General features: G+C 44.1%; 1 protein-coding gene across 1 annotated transcript in view; it reads left to right on the top strand.

Annotated features, from left to right (window-relative positions):
* The window catches only part of ralgps2 (Ral GEF with PH domain and SH3 binding motif 2), a gene marked incomplete at its 3' end in the record, with an annotated part of 110,117 nt that overhangs the window by 90,852 nt on the left and 2,527 nt on the right, over positions 1–16,738 (top strand). The window contains exons 10-19 of the mRNA XM_080017555.1: positions 3,905–4,042; positions 6,327–6,417; positions 6,688–6,755; positions 7,190–7,328; positions 7,756–7,907; positions 8,012–8,066; positions 9,559–9,636; positions 10,975–11,080; positions 13,631–13,723; positions 16,367–16,472. Of these exons, the coding sequence (XP_079873681.1) occupies positions 3,905–4,042; positions 6,327–6,417; positions 6,688–6,755; positions 7,190–7,328; positions 7,756–7,907; positions 8,012–8,066; positions 9,559–9,636; positions 10,975–11,080; positions 13,631–13,723; positions 16,367–16,472 (1,026 nt within the window). The remainder of the gene's footprint in view (positions 1–3,904; positions 4,043–6,326; positions 6,418–6,687; positions 6,756–7,189; positions 7,329–7,755; positions 7,908–8,011; positions 8,067–9,558; positions 9,637–10,974; positions 11,081–13,630; positions 13,724–16,366; positions 16,473–16,738) is intronic.

The raw sequence follows: 16,738 nt of genomic DNA, 5'->3' as shown, positions 1-16,738 counted from the left end.
CTGCCATTATCCGTTGACATGCTCTGCAATGAGTAGTCACAGTGGGTAAGCCTTGCAGGATCTTACCACTTCCTCTCTCTTTTTCTCTTTCACCCTCTCTATCTGTCTCTCCATCTCTCTGTCTCGCACTCTCACGCTCTCTTTCTCTCTCAACGCTTCATGTCTTTTTCTCTCTCCCACCCTGCAAGTTGTCTGATTTAATAGCTTAAAAGTTTTACTCTCAATCTCTCTTTTGTTCCTCTATATTTCTCTAGTTGCCAGCCATGACTCTTCATATGATGTGAAAAGATCAGTTTTTCTAGTTTTATTTCATTTCGAAGTTGAGTTCTTTCTATGCCTTAAGCTGTCTCCAGACAGCTCCACTGAATAAGGCTGAAAGCCCATTTTTAACCAACCAAGTCTCAACTTTGCCCTGACAGGCTGTGATTGGGCCACTAGGGCACCTGTCATAAGGCCCGGCCCCCAGTATATATATTGGGTCACTGCATATCATACTTCTGCCTCTCTTATTCAGCTCTCTGCTGTTGGAAGCATGCCCTCGAAAAAACGGAAAGAAAAAAGGAAAAGAAAGGAAAAATTATGTCAGCTGCTGACCTGAAGACATGTGTGGGCTGCAATGTGCACATAACCAGCGGGGATACTCACCCACATTGCATCCACTGTCTCGGCCAGGCACCCACGGAAGCAGTGCTGTTGGACCTGTTCTTTTGTGTTGACTGCTCGGGTGCCGCTTGACGTCATCAGGCCGTCATCTTTGGTTCCCTCTCTAGTTGCCCCCCTGCTGAAAGGCCTACGAGCGTCTTGGGGGAGGGCGAAGAGGTGCAATCGGCTCTCCCCTGCTTGGGCCTTGTTTCGAGGCCACGCTCTCCCGCCTCTCTGAATCTCCCTCAGCATACGTGCCAGGTGGATCAGGAGCTAGTCACCTCACACAAGGAGTGTCACGACTTCCACGGAGCTCAGTGGGGCTCTGAGGAGGAACAGGAAGCGGAAGGAGAAGAGCCAGGTGAGGAAGGACATGGTGCTGCTCACCAACCGTCCCATGTAGACTGACTGAGAATCTGGCGGAGAAGTCTTACAAGGCCGCGGGGCAGGCTGCAGCACCGCTGAACAACATCTGCCTGCTGCAGGCCTACCAGGCCAGGCTCCTACGAGAGCTGGAGGGGAAGGTCACCCCGAGACGTATGTGGAAGTGTGCAAGGCCACCAACTTCTGTGGTGGGCATCAGACACGATGGCCAAGGGTGTGGCGCAAGATCAGCCCAGAACAGGTAGTTAATTTCAGGAGATACTGCACATTGTCCTCTATGGTACTCCATTTGGAACCATGAACCCCCCCCCCCCATTGGGCCACGATGCCCTGGCTCACCGCTGGCCTCGGGCTCATCTCTATGCATTCCCTCCCCTCCTACTGCCGCATGTGATGGACAAGAGGGAGGAGACAGGGGAACTGGTTCTGGTGGCACCTTGGTGGCCGACAGACTTGGTTCGCGCAGACTTGACGTAGGAACCTCAACGTAGGACTTCCTGACGCAGGCAGCAGGGAAAGTCTTTCATCCCGCTCCCCACAATTGGAAACTAGTGCTGGAGCCCCATTAATGAGGGTGCTTTACACATCCGCGCACCGTACGCCAGTCCGACCAGCTTTTTGTCTGTATGGATCGCTGACAATTGGGAAACCCCTGTCCGAAGATTGTCTCTCTCACTGGATAGTGAAAGCGATCTCTTTGGCCCACTCGTTGGTGGAGCAGGAACCCCCAGAGAGTCTCAAAGCATATCCTAGTAGGGGTGTGGCTACCTCGTGGGTATTGTTACGAGCTGGGTTTCGGTCAAGGAGCTATGTGGTGCTGCTTCCTGGGCTACCCCACACACATTCACCAGATTCTACAGTGTCGACATGACGGCATCAGCACTGGTGCAGACTGTTTTGACAGCTGCCAGGTGTTAGCCTGCGTACAGATTTTCAGGTGATACAACTCAGCTGTATGTGGAATCCTCACCCATAGGCATTGCGGTAGGTCTGGGGGGATAAAATAATTCATCTCCGCACCCTATAAATTGGGTTCTTATACTGTAAGCTGGGATTGGAGTTTGAGGTCACATCTGCCATTTGGTTCTTGGAATGGAATACCCAGACCCTGGGTTCTATGTCTATGCCTCGGCCTTTGGGGAGTTGCATTGGACACATCAGTTCTGACCTCGCGATCAGTTAGTGTTGGGGCTATACAAATTTTACGGGTTTTTTTTTTTTTTTTAAAGAACGAGAGTTCTTGCCGTGGCCTCACTGACCAGCTCATTCAAGAGCTGAATTATATGTCAGGAAGTATGACAGGCAGTGACCCAGTATATATACTTGGGGGCAGCCTTATGATGTGTGCCGTAGTTGCCCAATCACAGCATGTGAGGGCCAAGTTGACACTTGGTTGGTTAAAAAAAGGGCTTTCAGCTTTATTCAGTGGAGCGGTCTGGTGACAGCTTAAGGCATAGTTAGAACTCACAAAGCACAACCCAAACCTTTTCCAGTTTCTGTTTTATTTTTAGTCACACATGGAGGGGGTGTGAATGTCAAGTTGCCTCTTGTGGGATAACTGTCCAGGTCCAGAAATCAACAGTCCTCTCCAGTTGTTTTGAATCCATCATCTGGATTTGCTAATTAGTAGGACCAAGAGGTGAGAAAACATGGCAGGAGTTATTTTCGGAACCTGGAATTGCCCATCTCTCATCAATGTGAATGAGAAGAGAAGCAGCTGAGTTGTGAAAGTCGTTTATCTCCATTCTTTAGAACTGTGGGAGTTTGTTGCCAGGTTCCTCTGTGAATCGTAATATTTATGAAATTACAAAGTCTGAGCTCTGCTGCAAGTCTGCCTGAGAGATGTAAAGCATGAGAGCGAGGTGGACAGTTGAGAGATAGTGTGTGTCCCAGCTGGCGAGGCTTGAAAGGAGCGATGGCTCATCAGCACAAGCGTCTGTCAACACCGTCACTCTGTATGAATTGTGATGTGTGCCATGTGTGAAAAAGCGAAAGCAGCATGAAGTCGTAGTGAAAAGTCTGTGAAGGACCGAATGCTCAGCTTTCACTCCCATCCAGTTTTTAAAACGCATTTTCTGCTGCTGTGAGTCACTGTATGAGCTGTGTGGTTACCCCTGTATGAGTTGTGTGGTTACCCCATGACCTGCAGATGGTTCTAGATGCCGTCATGCTGTCTCAGAGTGAGTCTGGCCACTTACAACAGGACGTTAAACTGTGTTTGTGTCTGTGTTTTCCTTCTGAAGAGGCCAAGCTCTCCTGGATGTGGACTGGAGAGTCTTTGCATTTCCCAAAAGGTGTTGAAACACATGGGCTTTGTCCCAAGCTGACCTGCACTAAGGGAAGGCTTTGATCTTCTATGAGAGGGGAGCCATGGTCTTATACCCCGGCATAGGACTGCGGTTCTTCATGCTCCTTTCAATTATTTTATTTTTACTATATAAAGACATTTTATGAGGATTATTATCAGCTGTATTTATACAGCACCTTTCGGGCTGGGATTGTAGCCCAAAGTGCTTCACATTAAAGAAAAAGGGATGAAAGGAAAGCAAACAATTAAAGCAAACAACATGTGAAATAGATAAAAGGCAGCTTAAAGTGCTTCAAATTCAATAGTGTGCAAACACCAATTGAACATAAGAATTAAAAGTGCCGCGAATTATTTGAAAATAAAAATACATGTGTTTGAATGTATTATAATTGTATCATTAAGTGTTTCCTTAACATTTTTGAACATGTTGCTGTATCCAAAATAGAATACTAGCATACTATTTAGTATGCTAAAATTGTGTTCACTATGTCTGAAACCATGTCAATCTGAATGTGATTAGTTTAAGTTCAGCGTTTATTTAAAAGTGTGTCCTGTCCTTTTTGGCTGTAGGTATGTACCTGTCTGACTTGACATACGTAGACTCAGCCTACCCCTCCACCGGCAGCATCCTGGAGAACGAACAGAGATCCAACCTGATGAACAACATCCTCAGGATCATATCAGACCTGCAGAGGTCCTGCACCTACGGTAAGCACGGACACACACACACACACACACACACAAACACACACACACACACACACACACACACACACTAGCATGCATGGATAACGCATTTTTTTTAATATCCAACTGTTAATGTGGAAATTAGTGGATGAGCAGCCATGGAAGGGAAAACACTTCAGAGTCTCCAAGTGACGACAGAAGGAATGTGTTGGACTTTACGTCATTCATTCTTCTTTCTTGACTGGACGCTCCTCATAAAGCTCCTTAATGGGCCTTTGCAGTTTTTCAGTGATTTGTTCTTTTATTACTCCACAATATCGCCCTTTCCAGCATAATGGTCCAGATGTTGTGCAGAGAAACACACTGAGCTGTTAAACCCAAGGCCAACTCTGACTCAATGAAGCAGGTGTAGAATGTGCATATGTGCATATTCATACCTGTGAATCTGTTGCCATTGTTTATGTTTTGTTACTATGACAATCTATTTTGGTAATGACTTATGCTTACATCATTACATGAACATTATATGAAAGTGTTATCTTATTTTATCTTATCTTTAATTTATGTGCCAAGGAAGACCAGACAGCTGAAGCATTTCTGCCTCAAAGAAATTGAAAGTAGAAATGCACATGAGAAAAACAGTTGTTTGTTTTCTTGATCAAATACTCATAGCGATCCTATTCTAGATGTCCAACTAGCTTCACCTTTATGGGACTCTGCATTAACAGTTACCCAGTTGCAAACCGGTTGCCCATCTTTTGTGGTCTGGTTGTCAAGCACTTTTCCTATGTAAAAAAAAAAAAAAAGGGATGCTAATTTAGAATAAAAAATTTGTGACCGATAGCTGACCTTTGTTAACCGATCATGAACCGTTATCCGACAATATAAAAATATTAGGGCACTGTGCCCCGGGGAATTTTTTTTTTTTTTACAGTCTTTTCTTTATTGGACTTACTTAGAAATAAGAGGAATTATAAATATATTTTTACATGCGAAGCAGCTCTCCGTGCGCTCGCAGAGAGACCTGGAGCTGTTCCTCCAAATAAAACAGCTAAGAACAGTGTGTTTTGAGTTGTTTTATTTGGAGGAATGGAGACGGGCATGGAGGAACTTGTGACCGTTTTTTTTTTCTCTGAAAAGTGATTGTTTCAAAACCTAAAATGTGATAATCAGACATCCAAGCAGAACTTTTAAGCATACCTCAAACTGTACGAACAAAGATTGATTGAAAAGATATTGGCGATTGCCGTCGTTACCTGAAAACAAGACAAGCTGTTGGAATAAAACATTAACAATACCAGCATGTTAAATATAACCAAAATAAATTAAATGTATGTTAATTTGTTTCCCCTTTCTTGTTATTACTTATTTTTAGTGATATATGATGTTGATGTCGATACTGATGTTTTGCGAGTTCCCATGAATACAGAATCACTTCCTGCTTGGTGTGCTGCAGAGAGCCCTGTCCGCGTCCTCTAAAGTTGATCACCGATGCCATCGTTCTCTCGGACGGATAAAAATAAAAAATGCTGAAATGCGTTGCCAAATATACTTTGATGGCCGTTAATATACCTGGGTGTAAAGTCTATGTGTGGGGAAACACTGGGGAAACATCGGCAACTGCCATCTGTGAATGTCATCTTATTTGCGGATAGCAGTCAACAAGATGAATATCGGCCGACACTGATGTATTGGGGATAAATCGCTGCATCCCTACTCTATTCGAAAAGATTAAAATTTGGCAACCATTTTGTCGTCATGACTACCAACGGCTGATGCATGGTTCTAAAAGTGAGTGTCGCGCCCTCTTTTACAAGTCTAGCTCTTACAGCTGCTTGTCCACAGCAGGTTGTAATCTCGATCCCTTTTAAATTCCGAATTTTATTTACATTTACATTTAGTCATTTAGCAGACGCTTTTATCCAAAGCGACTTACAAGGGAGAATGACATTCAAGCTACATTGCGACAGAGATTAGTGTAACAACAACATTCGTGTAACAATAAATACTGCAAGGTGGTGCTAAGTAGTTGTAGGTTAGGACAGGAGGTACTCACTGAAGAGCTGGGTCTTCAAGTGCTTCTTAAAGACAGAGAGGGAGGTCCCCGCTCTGGTCATTTTTGGCAGCTCGTTCCATCAACGTGGAACTACAAATGAGAATAGCCTGGATTGCCGTGGCTGTATGGCCGGCAGAGCCATCCTATAGTGGTGCAATTCAGAGTTGAAGTCCTTCTTTGAGACTGTAATCTGCGTATGGATTCTGTCACTTAAGCTGTAACCTAACAGGGTTCTGTCTCTGCTCGCAGACATACCAGTGTTGCCTCACATCCAGAAGTATCTGAACTCAGTCAGGTATATCGAGGAGCTGCAGAAGTTCGTCGAGGACGACAACTACAAGTAAGATTGAAGATTGTGTTTGTAATTAGTGATTGTGTAATGTCTGATCGAATTGTATTATTTGTGAATTAATATATTTATCTGATTTTATTTATTATTTTTATACTGCGGCACTCTATCGTCTTGACCATTCAAATAGGTTTCCTGGGGGGGGGGGGGGACAGATTTATGTTGTGTTCTGTCTTCTTTTACTTTATTTTTCAATTTCATTTTGTTTCCTGTATTTCTGGGACTATTGAGCGTTGATTCTGTTTAACCACCTCCCTCCAGGTTGTCGCTGAAGATCGAGCCAACCACCAGCACGCCACGAGCAAATGCCTCCAAAGAGGATCTTGTCGGTAAGTCATGGAAAGAATGCTACAATCTCTGCAGCTTGTTAAGCTACATATTGAGTGCACATGTAATACCCCTTTCCCACTGCACCAAAAACCCGGTAACAACCGCTAACATCCGGCATTTGTAACCAGTGGGAAAGGAAAAACGTGTCTCAGTCCTGGGTCAAATGACCCTCCACTCGCTAATTTTGGTGTGAAAACGGCATAACATTTACTTATTCTTTGAGCACTAAATGCACCCGGAGCGCTTTTTTGTGTTGATGTAAAACAAGAAGTTCTGTGCACACTGAGAGAACCTGAAACCTGCACTGTGTTGCATCAAGGCTTCAATTAAGCTCAGTGGTTTCAGCATGAGAAGCTTTGATCATGGCATAAACTGTTTAAACTGTTGATTTATGAAAAACATACAGAGCTGAAATCTGCGTTGTTTCCTTCAGGCCAGGAAGCATCCGTCTCCCCTCTCTGCGGCCGTAAAGGCACCGTGGCCGTGGAGGGGACCAGGATCCCTGCGACGCCTCCCTCACCCAGAAACCTGCTGCCCTATGGCCACAGGAAGTGCCACAGTCTCGGCTACAAGTTAGTATCAGCAAAACCTCTGATTCTGTCAAGTCGTAGAGTTTATCCAGTCTCTGATCTTTGACACGCAAAATGTGGTGTTGACCAATAGCAAATTATTTTTGACCTTTGATATATTTATGTTATTTATTGTTATTTATTATTTATGTCTTTATGTTGTGAGATGGGACTAGATATCGCCTGGTATTTTGGCATTACAGTAAAGCAGTGCAATCTTAGCTGTTCTAATCAATGCCTATATCTGCTTGCTCATAATATCCACATTATTAATGATTGTTTGTCTTTTTCTGTGTGAATAAATATCCTATGAAAGCACAAAGTAATCTCTCAACGTATTCATATCGGTCAAACATATTTCATTTTAAATATCGCCCAGCCCTCTGATAGTGGAAAATATCTGTTTTTCTGACTCTCTCTGTCACCACAGTTTTATCCACAAGATGAACACGGTGGAATTTAAGAGCGCCACATTCCCCAATGCCAGCTCCCGCCACCTGCTGGACGACAGCGTCATGGAGAGCCATACTCCGACCCGAGGCCAAGCGGAGAGCTCCACCCTGTCCAGCGGCATCTCACTCGGTGAATCTCCCCAAAAAAAAAAAAAACACACAGCGAGGACTTTACAATTCGGAACCCAAATCTCAGTAACTAATATTAGTCTTTGTGTGTGTGTGTGTGTGTAGGGAGCAGCGAGGGCTCGGAGCTCAGTGAGGAGATGTCTTGGCCAGCTTTCGAGAGGTAAGGCCATCACATGCACGTACCCCGCGCTCTCTCGGATCATATTAACATTCCAATAAAAAACTGATCTCTGTCTATAATCATATAAAAAAGGTTCATATAAATTCACAGAGCCCCTTCCACTGTTGTGGTGACTGAATGGTGTGTGTGAAGTGCTGGCATTATGATAAAGCTATGCAGCATACTGTAATCAACACGTTTCATTCACGGCGGCATCATTGCAGTTTGGCCCCTTCAGCCCTTATCAGTTCCAGCGGTTAATACCCTTCAGCAATTTCGAAATGCATTAACCGCAGTGCTAGGAACACACTGACTTCCCCAAAACCACGAATCCCACTAACAGGTTCCAATGCCACAGTCCCCCCCTGGAAACCAACCAACCTGCCTGGAAGTCCTCCTCCACCCTGATTTCAACAAGTCACTTATACTGTAGACGGTTTTCTCACAATAAAAGAGGGTTTTGCTGCCCAGCGTCAAGTGTCAAGCAGGGTTCTGCGATGGTAGTAAATATAACGGGTACAGTGCAGTGCAAAAAAAAAATTTGGGGCAAAATTCTGTTTGTTTGTTTGTTTGATGTGTTACAATTGTTGAACAACCAAGTTTAAATCATCCTAACCCCTCTCCTCCAGAACGCTAACTAGGGTTGCCGCGGTAATCTGTGTTCAGGTGTACACCGATTACATTACATTGCCCATCACCCCCACTGTCGTTTTATTTTTTTGTTTTGTTTTTTTCAGAGAAATAAAACCCATTTAGTTAATTTTTGTGTATCAGTTCAGCAAATGGAAAAAAACTTGAATTTGTAAAATACTAAGCGTGTTATCAATACTTAGTCTGACGCTACAAAAGTGAAAGTGGCACAGTCTGCTTATCATGGGAGGAGAGGAAAGAAGCCTTTAGGAGACCTTAGACCAGGTCTAGATCGGGAGCTGTCTCCCTCCATCCTCTAACCAGTGGAAAAGATTCCTCACTGTGGCATCCCTAACGCTAACCCCTAATATCCTCCTGTCGCTGTTGCAGATCTATCGCAGTAACTCCTCACAATACCAGTGCTGGACAAAGTTCTCAGATATTTTCGTGAAATAAAAGTATAAATACCCTCACACAAAATTACTCCAGTGAAATGGAAGTACCACAATGGCATCTCTACTGAAGTATATCAGTTCTTGTTCTTTAATGTTTTTGTCACATCCATTGCACTGACAGAGACGAGGGATTACAATTCGGAAAAAAATTGTATAGGTATAAGGATATCCACCTAATCAATCATTGATGAGCAGTTTGATAGATCCAGACCCGATTTTCCTCTTGCCTTGCCTTGGCTTGCTTTTGATGCTTTCCACCGCTGAACAATACGCCCCAGAGGAGTGACAAAGCCAGAAGGTCCGCTTCTTCCGTCCGACCTCCACTCCATCTAAACCCATCGTCCGACCCGAACGCTCACACAGTGTGCTAACCGTGTTCCGTGCCCCCCCTATCCTACTCTGAACAGGACTCGCTTCTATCATTCTCTGGGCCCAGTGACCCGTGTGGCCCGCATCCCCTACAGAGGAGGCCTGAGGCCCAGCAGGTACACACATCCCGAGCCGACACCCAACCAGACCGGGATCAAACCCCCCCACCACCCCCCTATCACCCCCCCATACTCCTCAGTCCCTGCCAGGGGCCGCTTTCTGCCGGTGCTTAGAGTGTGTGTTAGTGGGATAACCAGGTGGTGGCACTGTGTGTGTGAGGGAGGTGGTACATTCTGGGTGGAGGGCTCAGGAGGAGGACCCGCTATCTTTGCCGTCTTGCTGCCGACCATCCATCCATCTCTCCACTCTTGCTTTTGTCAGACATACATGCATGCGTGTACCAAGACACACACACACACACACACACACACACACACACACACACACACACACACACACACACACACACACACACATCCATACACACACACCTTGATCTAACAGTGAACCCTAGATTTCCTATGAAAGGTTTCCAAAATATTTCCAAGCTCCTTGGATGTGAAAGTGTGTTTCCACGGTCAAACCAAGCTCCACGTGTCACTGGAAACAAACTCTTGCATCCTCATTCCTTCTTTGGAACCAGAGGTAGATAATTCCAGGTTCAGAAAGTAATAATCCTCCCATGTTTTTGCTCCAGCTGTGCACCGATCCAGCTGATTTGACTCATTAGCTGAACCCCTGGGTTGATGCTAATCATTAGCCAAGCACAGCCACCTTGGTCCGGTGTTCATTCTGCTCACCGCACCAGAGGCCGCACACTTAAAGAACTTCATAGCTTCAAAGCTGTCATAGTCAAGACACTATGGCGGGATATATACATATATATAGACAGAGATATATAGACAGAGATCCCTGATTTGGTGGGAGCAAATCCACATGATCGACCCAAAGTCCCGGAGTGGAATTGTACTTTCTGAGCCCGGATTTTCCACTTTTGTTTGAAACCGAGAGGAACGGACTTGACGGTTTAGGATGACATGTCGATGCTGCCGGTTCTCGTTGAGTCAACTGTGTGAGACGTCTCCTGCAGTTTGAGTCTCCCTTCTGTTCCTCTCTGCCGGGCTCCTGCTGTGCTGCTCCAGACAGAGGCAATCTGCAGGGAGTTTCCATCTGGCAAATTCATTCTGAATACAAATCAGGCCAGATAGGCGTGGCCTTAAAAATTCACAGGCATGATTATTATTATTGGCGCAAGGGCTTTGCAGATTGCATCTCTCTGATACTGCTACATTTTTATATTTTACATTTAGTCATTTAGCATACTCTTTTGTCCAAAGCGACTCATACAGGGCTGTCTGTCTCACACATAACTAACACAATTGTTCTTAGGGGTGTGTGTGTGTGTGTGTGTGTGTGTGTGTGTTAAAACACTTTTCTCTGTTTCTCTGCCGTAGCTCAGCGGAGTCTGAGGAGCTTGCGGTGCACCTGTACCCAGGAGCTGTCACCGTCCAGGGGGTTTTAAGACGCAAAACTGTCCTCAAGGAAGGCAAGAAGCCAACGGTGAGATGCTGAACTACAAAAACATTTGAATTAATGTTTGGAATTCCGGTTGTGGAATTGTGGATTTAAGACAGTTTGGTGCTCTTAAGCGAATCAGAAGTGTTATGAACCCATCAGGTTCCCCTTTGTTGAAAGCAGATCATTTCCTGATGCCACAAGCAAGCCAGAACCTGCTCTTGGACATTTACCAAGCTTAGAAGCTAAATGGTATCGATGGACAAATTAAAAGCCTAGAAGCATACAACATATTACTCTTATTAGTTTTTGTTTTTTTTCTTTATTCTCTATGGGGGGGCTGGGGTTTAAGGGCAACTTCAACCTACTGTATATCGCACATGGTCATCTAAGGCATGGGAAAGAAAATCTCTCTGTAACACACACATGTGCACAGGTCAGTCTGGGGTGAGTTCCAGGGCAGACAGACTCTCAAGGCCATCTGTTAACATACATTGGACCTCAGAGACCCATAAACACACAGAACTTCCTCTTTTTCGCTTGTAATGTTTTCACTTTTATCTGTTATTCAATGTTTATTTCCTCTGCATATTGGCTGTTTCTTATGCATTTTGAGATTGATTATTTATTTTTTATTTTTTTGCAATAATAAATGAAGCTACTAATATTGGCAATTTAATTACGAGTAGGCTTTACCTATTTATTGGACTCCTTTTGGCTCAAGACAAATATGGTGGGCTTAATTGGGTTACCACAACTTACATAAGACCCAGGCGATCTTGAAGGTGATATATGAGCCTCTGGTTATGACACAAGGACAACCTCCTTTTTTATTCTCTCTCTCTTTTTATCTCTGGTTGGGCCTCGTAGCCAAAGATCTCGCTCTGTTCTCTAGTCTTTGCAGCTTTTTTTCACATTCCATTCATCGATCTCCTCACCCGCATTATTTTCCCCTCTATTAGCCTGAGAGGCTTTGTGTCATCTCCTTACAACTTGATGCCAGTTTGCGCTAAGATGCTCTCATCATCGTCCAACAGGGCGGAAGGCTGGATCTGTATTTTCTCTTCACCAAAACCGCCAACAAGCATGAGGTCGCTCTTTCCCCTCCTGTCTCTATCCGTCTTGGTGTCTTTTTAATGTATTTTTGTCCATTTCCCTCCTCACCTTGAGGCCTTCAGGGTATGTGGAGCCACAAACTGACTGTTTACACTACAAGGGACCTTTTGCATATTTTCCAACAATTTTTACAAGGGACCTCAAGAACTCGAGTTGATAAGTAAAGAAAGTGATGATGGGAAAAAAATTGTGACTATTCCCCCTATTCTGTTTTCTAAAATACATAATCAGAATATTTGAAAATAAATTGATCATGCAAGCAGTGTTTTTCATGACGTTTGAAGCAGGCAGTCAGTGCTGCCAAAATGTTAACACTGTGACAGAGCGCGGGCCAGACCGAGCTCGATGTCATAGAAAGCAAGGCAAGAAGTATGGCGTGTGACTGAAGGCACACTCCTACGCCTGTACACAGAACACCGCCTGCAGAACAGCTCTGCCCCAAGTGAACTTGTCTGGGTTTGGTGTTGATTGATTTGTATGAGCTACAGTACCTAGCTACGGTTTTCTGGCAATTATTTGGCAACATAATAGTGTACATAGTCAGAATGTAACATGCATGTTAACAGTTGAAAAAATCTACAGTCTGTAAATTTGAGTCTGTAAAAGTATGGAATTTTCAAATGGAAAATGTGTAGGAACGCTGCGAGTAACACTCCGCCCCAAGATGACTTTGATGAGACACCACAACCATTTAGGTTTTACAGATAACATGGAAAAACTGGTGAATACTAGTATGAAAATCACAGCCCAATCCCTTCCCCACTCCATCTTAGCCAGCCATCAGGCTGCTCCAAAACCTCAGTTTCTCCCCGGGCCACGCCACAACCTCTGCACCCCCCCCACTTTGATTTGATTTTTTTACAACTGGTTGGACAAAAATGGTGGTGTCTTCGAACAAAGACCATGAAAAATGCACACATCACACACATTCATAGGTCTCTGCACTGGCTTCCAGTGTGCAGCAGAATTGGTTATAAGGGGCTTCTGCTCATTTACAAATCTGGGTCCAGTCCACGCAACAAGGTGAAGTGTTTTATTACTGTGTAACAAACTTTCAGAATGTCTCAGGTCTTGGGACTTATCAGATTTCAAATTGCACTTTAACCTCCTATATCAGATTTTTGAATTTTTTTGCGTTTTTTTTTTTATTTTTGTTTCTATGCTTTGTCCTAACAACCAGAATGGATGTGGTTCGAGTTCTGCAATGCTTAAGTGTGTAGGTAACAGTCCTACTGAGTTTCTCATTGGATTTAATATCAACACTTTATTTAAGGTGGAAGTGTTTAAGTCCGAATGACTGAAGTGGCTAGTCCTGCCTTGTGTAAGTGTGTATGCCTATTAACCTTAACCTTTTATCTTTGGTATCTATTATGTGTTCATGTGTTTTTAGCTTTGTATTTATATGCTTTAATTTTTTTTCGTGTGTGTGTGTAGGAAATGTGCAGTACGAATAAACTTGCCTGGTTTTTGCCCACTCAGGTGGCTTCCTGGACCAAGTACTGGGTGGCTCTCTGTGGCACACAGCTCTACTACTACCCTGCCAAGTCTCTGAAGGCTACAGAAAGAAAGCATGTAAGTAACACAATTTGAAAAGGTAACGATACCGATATTTTCACTTGATTACCAGTTCCTCACGTTTAAGCATATTAGTGCAGTGCCGGTTCAAAAATGACCGTTCGTGAAAGTTGAGGCGTCTCGCGGTGAAAAACACCGGGGAAATACACATCCAATTTCTCACGGGAAAAAACACATCCAAGTCGCGCTTTTGGATAAACTCGCTGTTTGCTTGTTTATTCAAAGTTTATTAACATTGCATGTGCTTTCAAGGGAAGCCCTACCCCCGCTGGCTCGCCATTCTGTGGTTATTGAAAGTTTATTAATATAACATGTGTCGCGTGTCAAATGTGCACCATATTTGACACTGTACGTCCTGTGGTCCCCAGCAATACACCTGCCAAGTGCAAAGTAGATCAGATGAACCGTTGTCGAGATCATGGAGGACACCCCTCCCGCCCGAGGTCTGATTTAAAAACTTGATCCGTAACTTTGGGATGCTAATTTAAGGACTGTGACTGGATTAAGATGAGATGTTGCACGCAGTTTAAATTTCCGTTTCGGGTGAGGGCTAACACTTCCGGTTCAGGTGACGTCTTTGCTGTGCTTTACTTCGTTGAGATGAGATGGTACACACTGTTGACTCAATACAGTTTAGGAGATTTCTGGTTCCGGTGAGAGCTACCACTTCCGGTTCCGGTGATATCTTCCCTTGTGCACTGTTCCTGCTACATTTGCCGTTGCTGCTGTTTTTGTTGCTGGTATTGATAAACATCTCTAACCTTGTACCTCAACTCAACCATCTCTAACCTGAGTGACTTTTCCAGTTCATGTGAGAACTACCACTTCCGGTTCTGGTGATGTCTTTGCGTGCTGTTGCTGCTCTTGTTGTTTTCTGTTGCTGCTGCTGTTGTTGCTACTGTGGTTGGAGTCGCTTTTATTGTTGCATTTGTTGTTGCTGTTGTTTCATGGGCATTCTTTTGTAATGACCAGCTGACAACTACGTTCTCTCTTTCTGTTTTGTATTCCTTTGTAAAGCGCATTGTGTTTCCCTGGTATGAAATGCTCCGCTGGCCACGCTGTGTGTGTGTGTGTGTGTGTGTGTGTGTGTGTGTGTGTGTGTGTGTGTGTGTGTGTGTGTGTGTGTGTGTGTGTGTGTGTGTGTGTGTGTGTGTGTGTGTGTGTGTGTGTGTGTGTGTGTGTGTGTGTGTGTGATTGAAGGCCAGATGCCTGGCACAGGGGTCTCCTCCACTAACGTGCATGTTTGACATTGGGTGGAATTGGATGATGATGTCACAAAGCGCCCCACTCGACCACCCCGGGTACCTTTGTTCATCTGCTGCGCAGAGCTGAGCGGCTGAGCTGAGCGGCTCGCCGTTCCACTTGTTTATTAATATTACAAGTGTCGCGTGTCCAAATTGCACCAAATTCTGGACGTCCTCAGATCCCCAGCGATACACCCGCCAATATACATAGACACAGAGATTCCTGGATTTATAGTTAGATGGAGATTTGAATATATGGTAGTTGTTAAAAGTGCCTAAAACATCTTTTCCAAAGGAAGCTGTAAAAGACAGGGATAGAGCGCAGAGACAAACTGAAGCTCGGTCACTGAACACACAGCTCGGTTATCACATTGTTTTTCCTTATTTTCTTACATATTTTTACAAATCTATTTCAGAGCGTTCCTCTCAATACAAGTGCCTGACGCCCCTGTAGCGCAAATGTAAAGACGTGCGTATGCTTGGAGCGTATCTGTTCGAGAGGGAAGCGTTTACTGATCGCGAGGGCAGTGAGAGGCATAATGAGGACAGAAAGGCGGGATGCTAAGAAGGTGCAGGCATGGATACAGATGGTAGCACTCATTGAATAATGAAGCCATGACATCAGTGTGGTCCAGCGTGCCACTCAGGGTAATGGGAACCATGTGGAGCTCTCTCCTGGAGTGCACACTGCAGCAGCAGGACAAGAAAACAAACTGTATACTTCAGCCTTTAACCCTAGATGCATATCGTAGTAGTAATTGTAATCATCTAAAATTCCAGGGATTCCCTACTGTAATTGAAGTGTTTTTGGTGATGTGAACTTGTTGTTTCCACAATTTGTTTTATTAAGTATTAATTAAATAATATTTACAAACCAAAACAATTTTTAAGCTGGGTTTGACCCGGCAACTAGGGTGAAATAGGGTAAAAAAACATGTCCCTTTTTGAGGGTAATTCCACAAGATTGTTGTTTCCAAAAAATCCCATATTTGATACTTTATTTGGCTGGCACTTGATAGGAAACAGCCATTCGATGTGTTTGCGTTATGCATGTGCTCCTGTATATGCTGTTTCCATTGTTGATGGCGAGGTCCGCCTTTCCCCCTAAGAAGGAAAGAAACGATATCAACAAGAAGGGAAAGGCCGCCACGGTGAATGTGACAAGGCAGGATAGCTAGTTCTGTTCAGTAAACTGGATATCAGTATGGATAAACATTCACAAGAAAGAACTTGCAAAAAAAATATCCCCAACACCTCAAGTGAAAAAAACCCATAAAATTATAATAAAATTATATTAAAATGACCTCAAACACCTATGGATTACCGTTTTAACTGTACTTGCATCTTTCACACATACACACACTGACTGAATGTTGTTTCCTCTTTCTGTGCCCAGTTCAAGTCGACGTCCAGTAAGAGTATGTGCATGGTGGGTCTGATGGCCATAATGGACAACGACCCCGAGCATCTCGATGTTTTCCTGCTGACGGACTCGGAGCACGGTGAGACACACACACACACTCACACACACACACATTCACTGTCTGGGCTTTTGAGGGTAATATTTATGCTGGAGATATATACCCTTCTCTGTCTCTCCACCTCTACTACAGTGGTTCTCGACCTGTTTCATATCAAGGACCCTCGATATGATATGCATTAGGCCACTGACCCCATTTTATAAGATTTCGTCTCTGGGACCCCAATTTGGGAAATGATTTATTGTTAGAAGTAATTGAGTCCAATCTTCCATACCAGTCTATACTAA

This window comes from Zeus faber, assembly GCF_960531495.2.
Source record: "Zeus faber genome assembly, chromosome: 1".
Classification (NCBI taxonomy): Eukaryota; Metazoa; Chordata; class Actinopteri; order Zeiformes; family Zeidae; genus Zeus; species Zeus faber.
The sequence above is the reverse complement of the archived record's forward strand: the minus strand, read 5'-3'. Positions and strand labels throughout refer to the sequence as shown.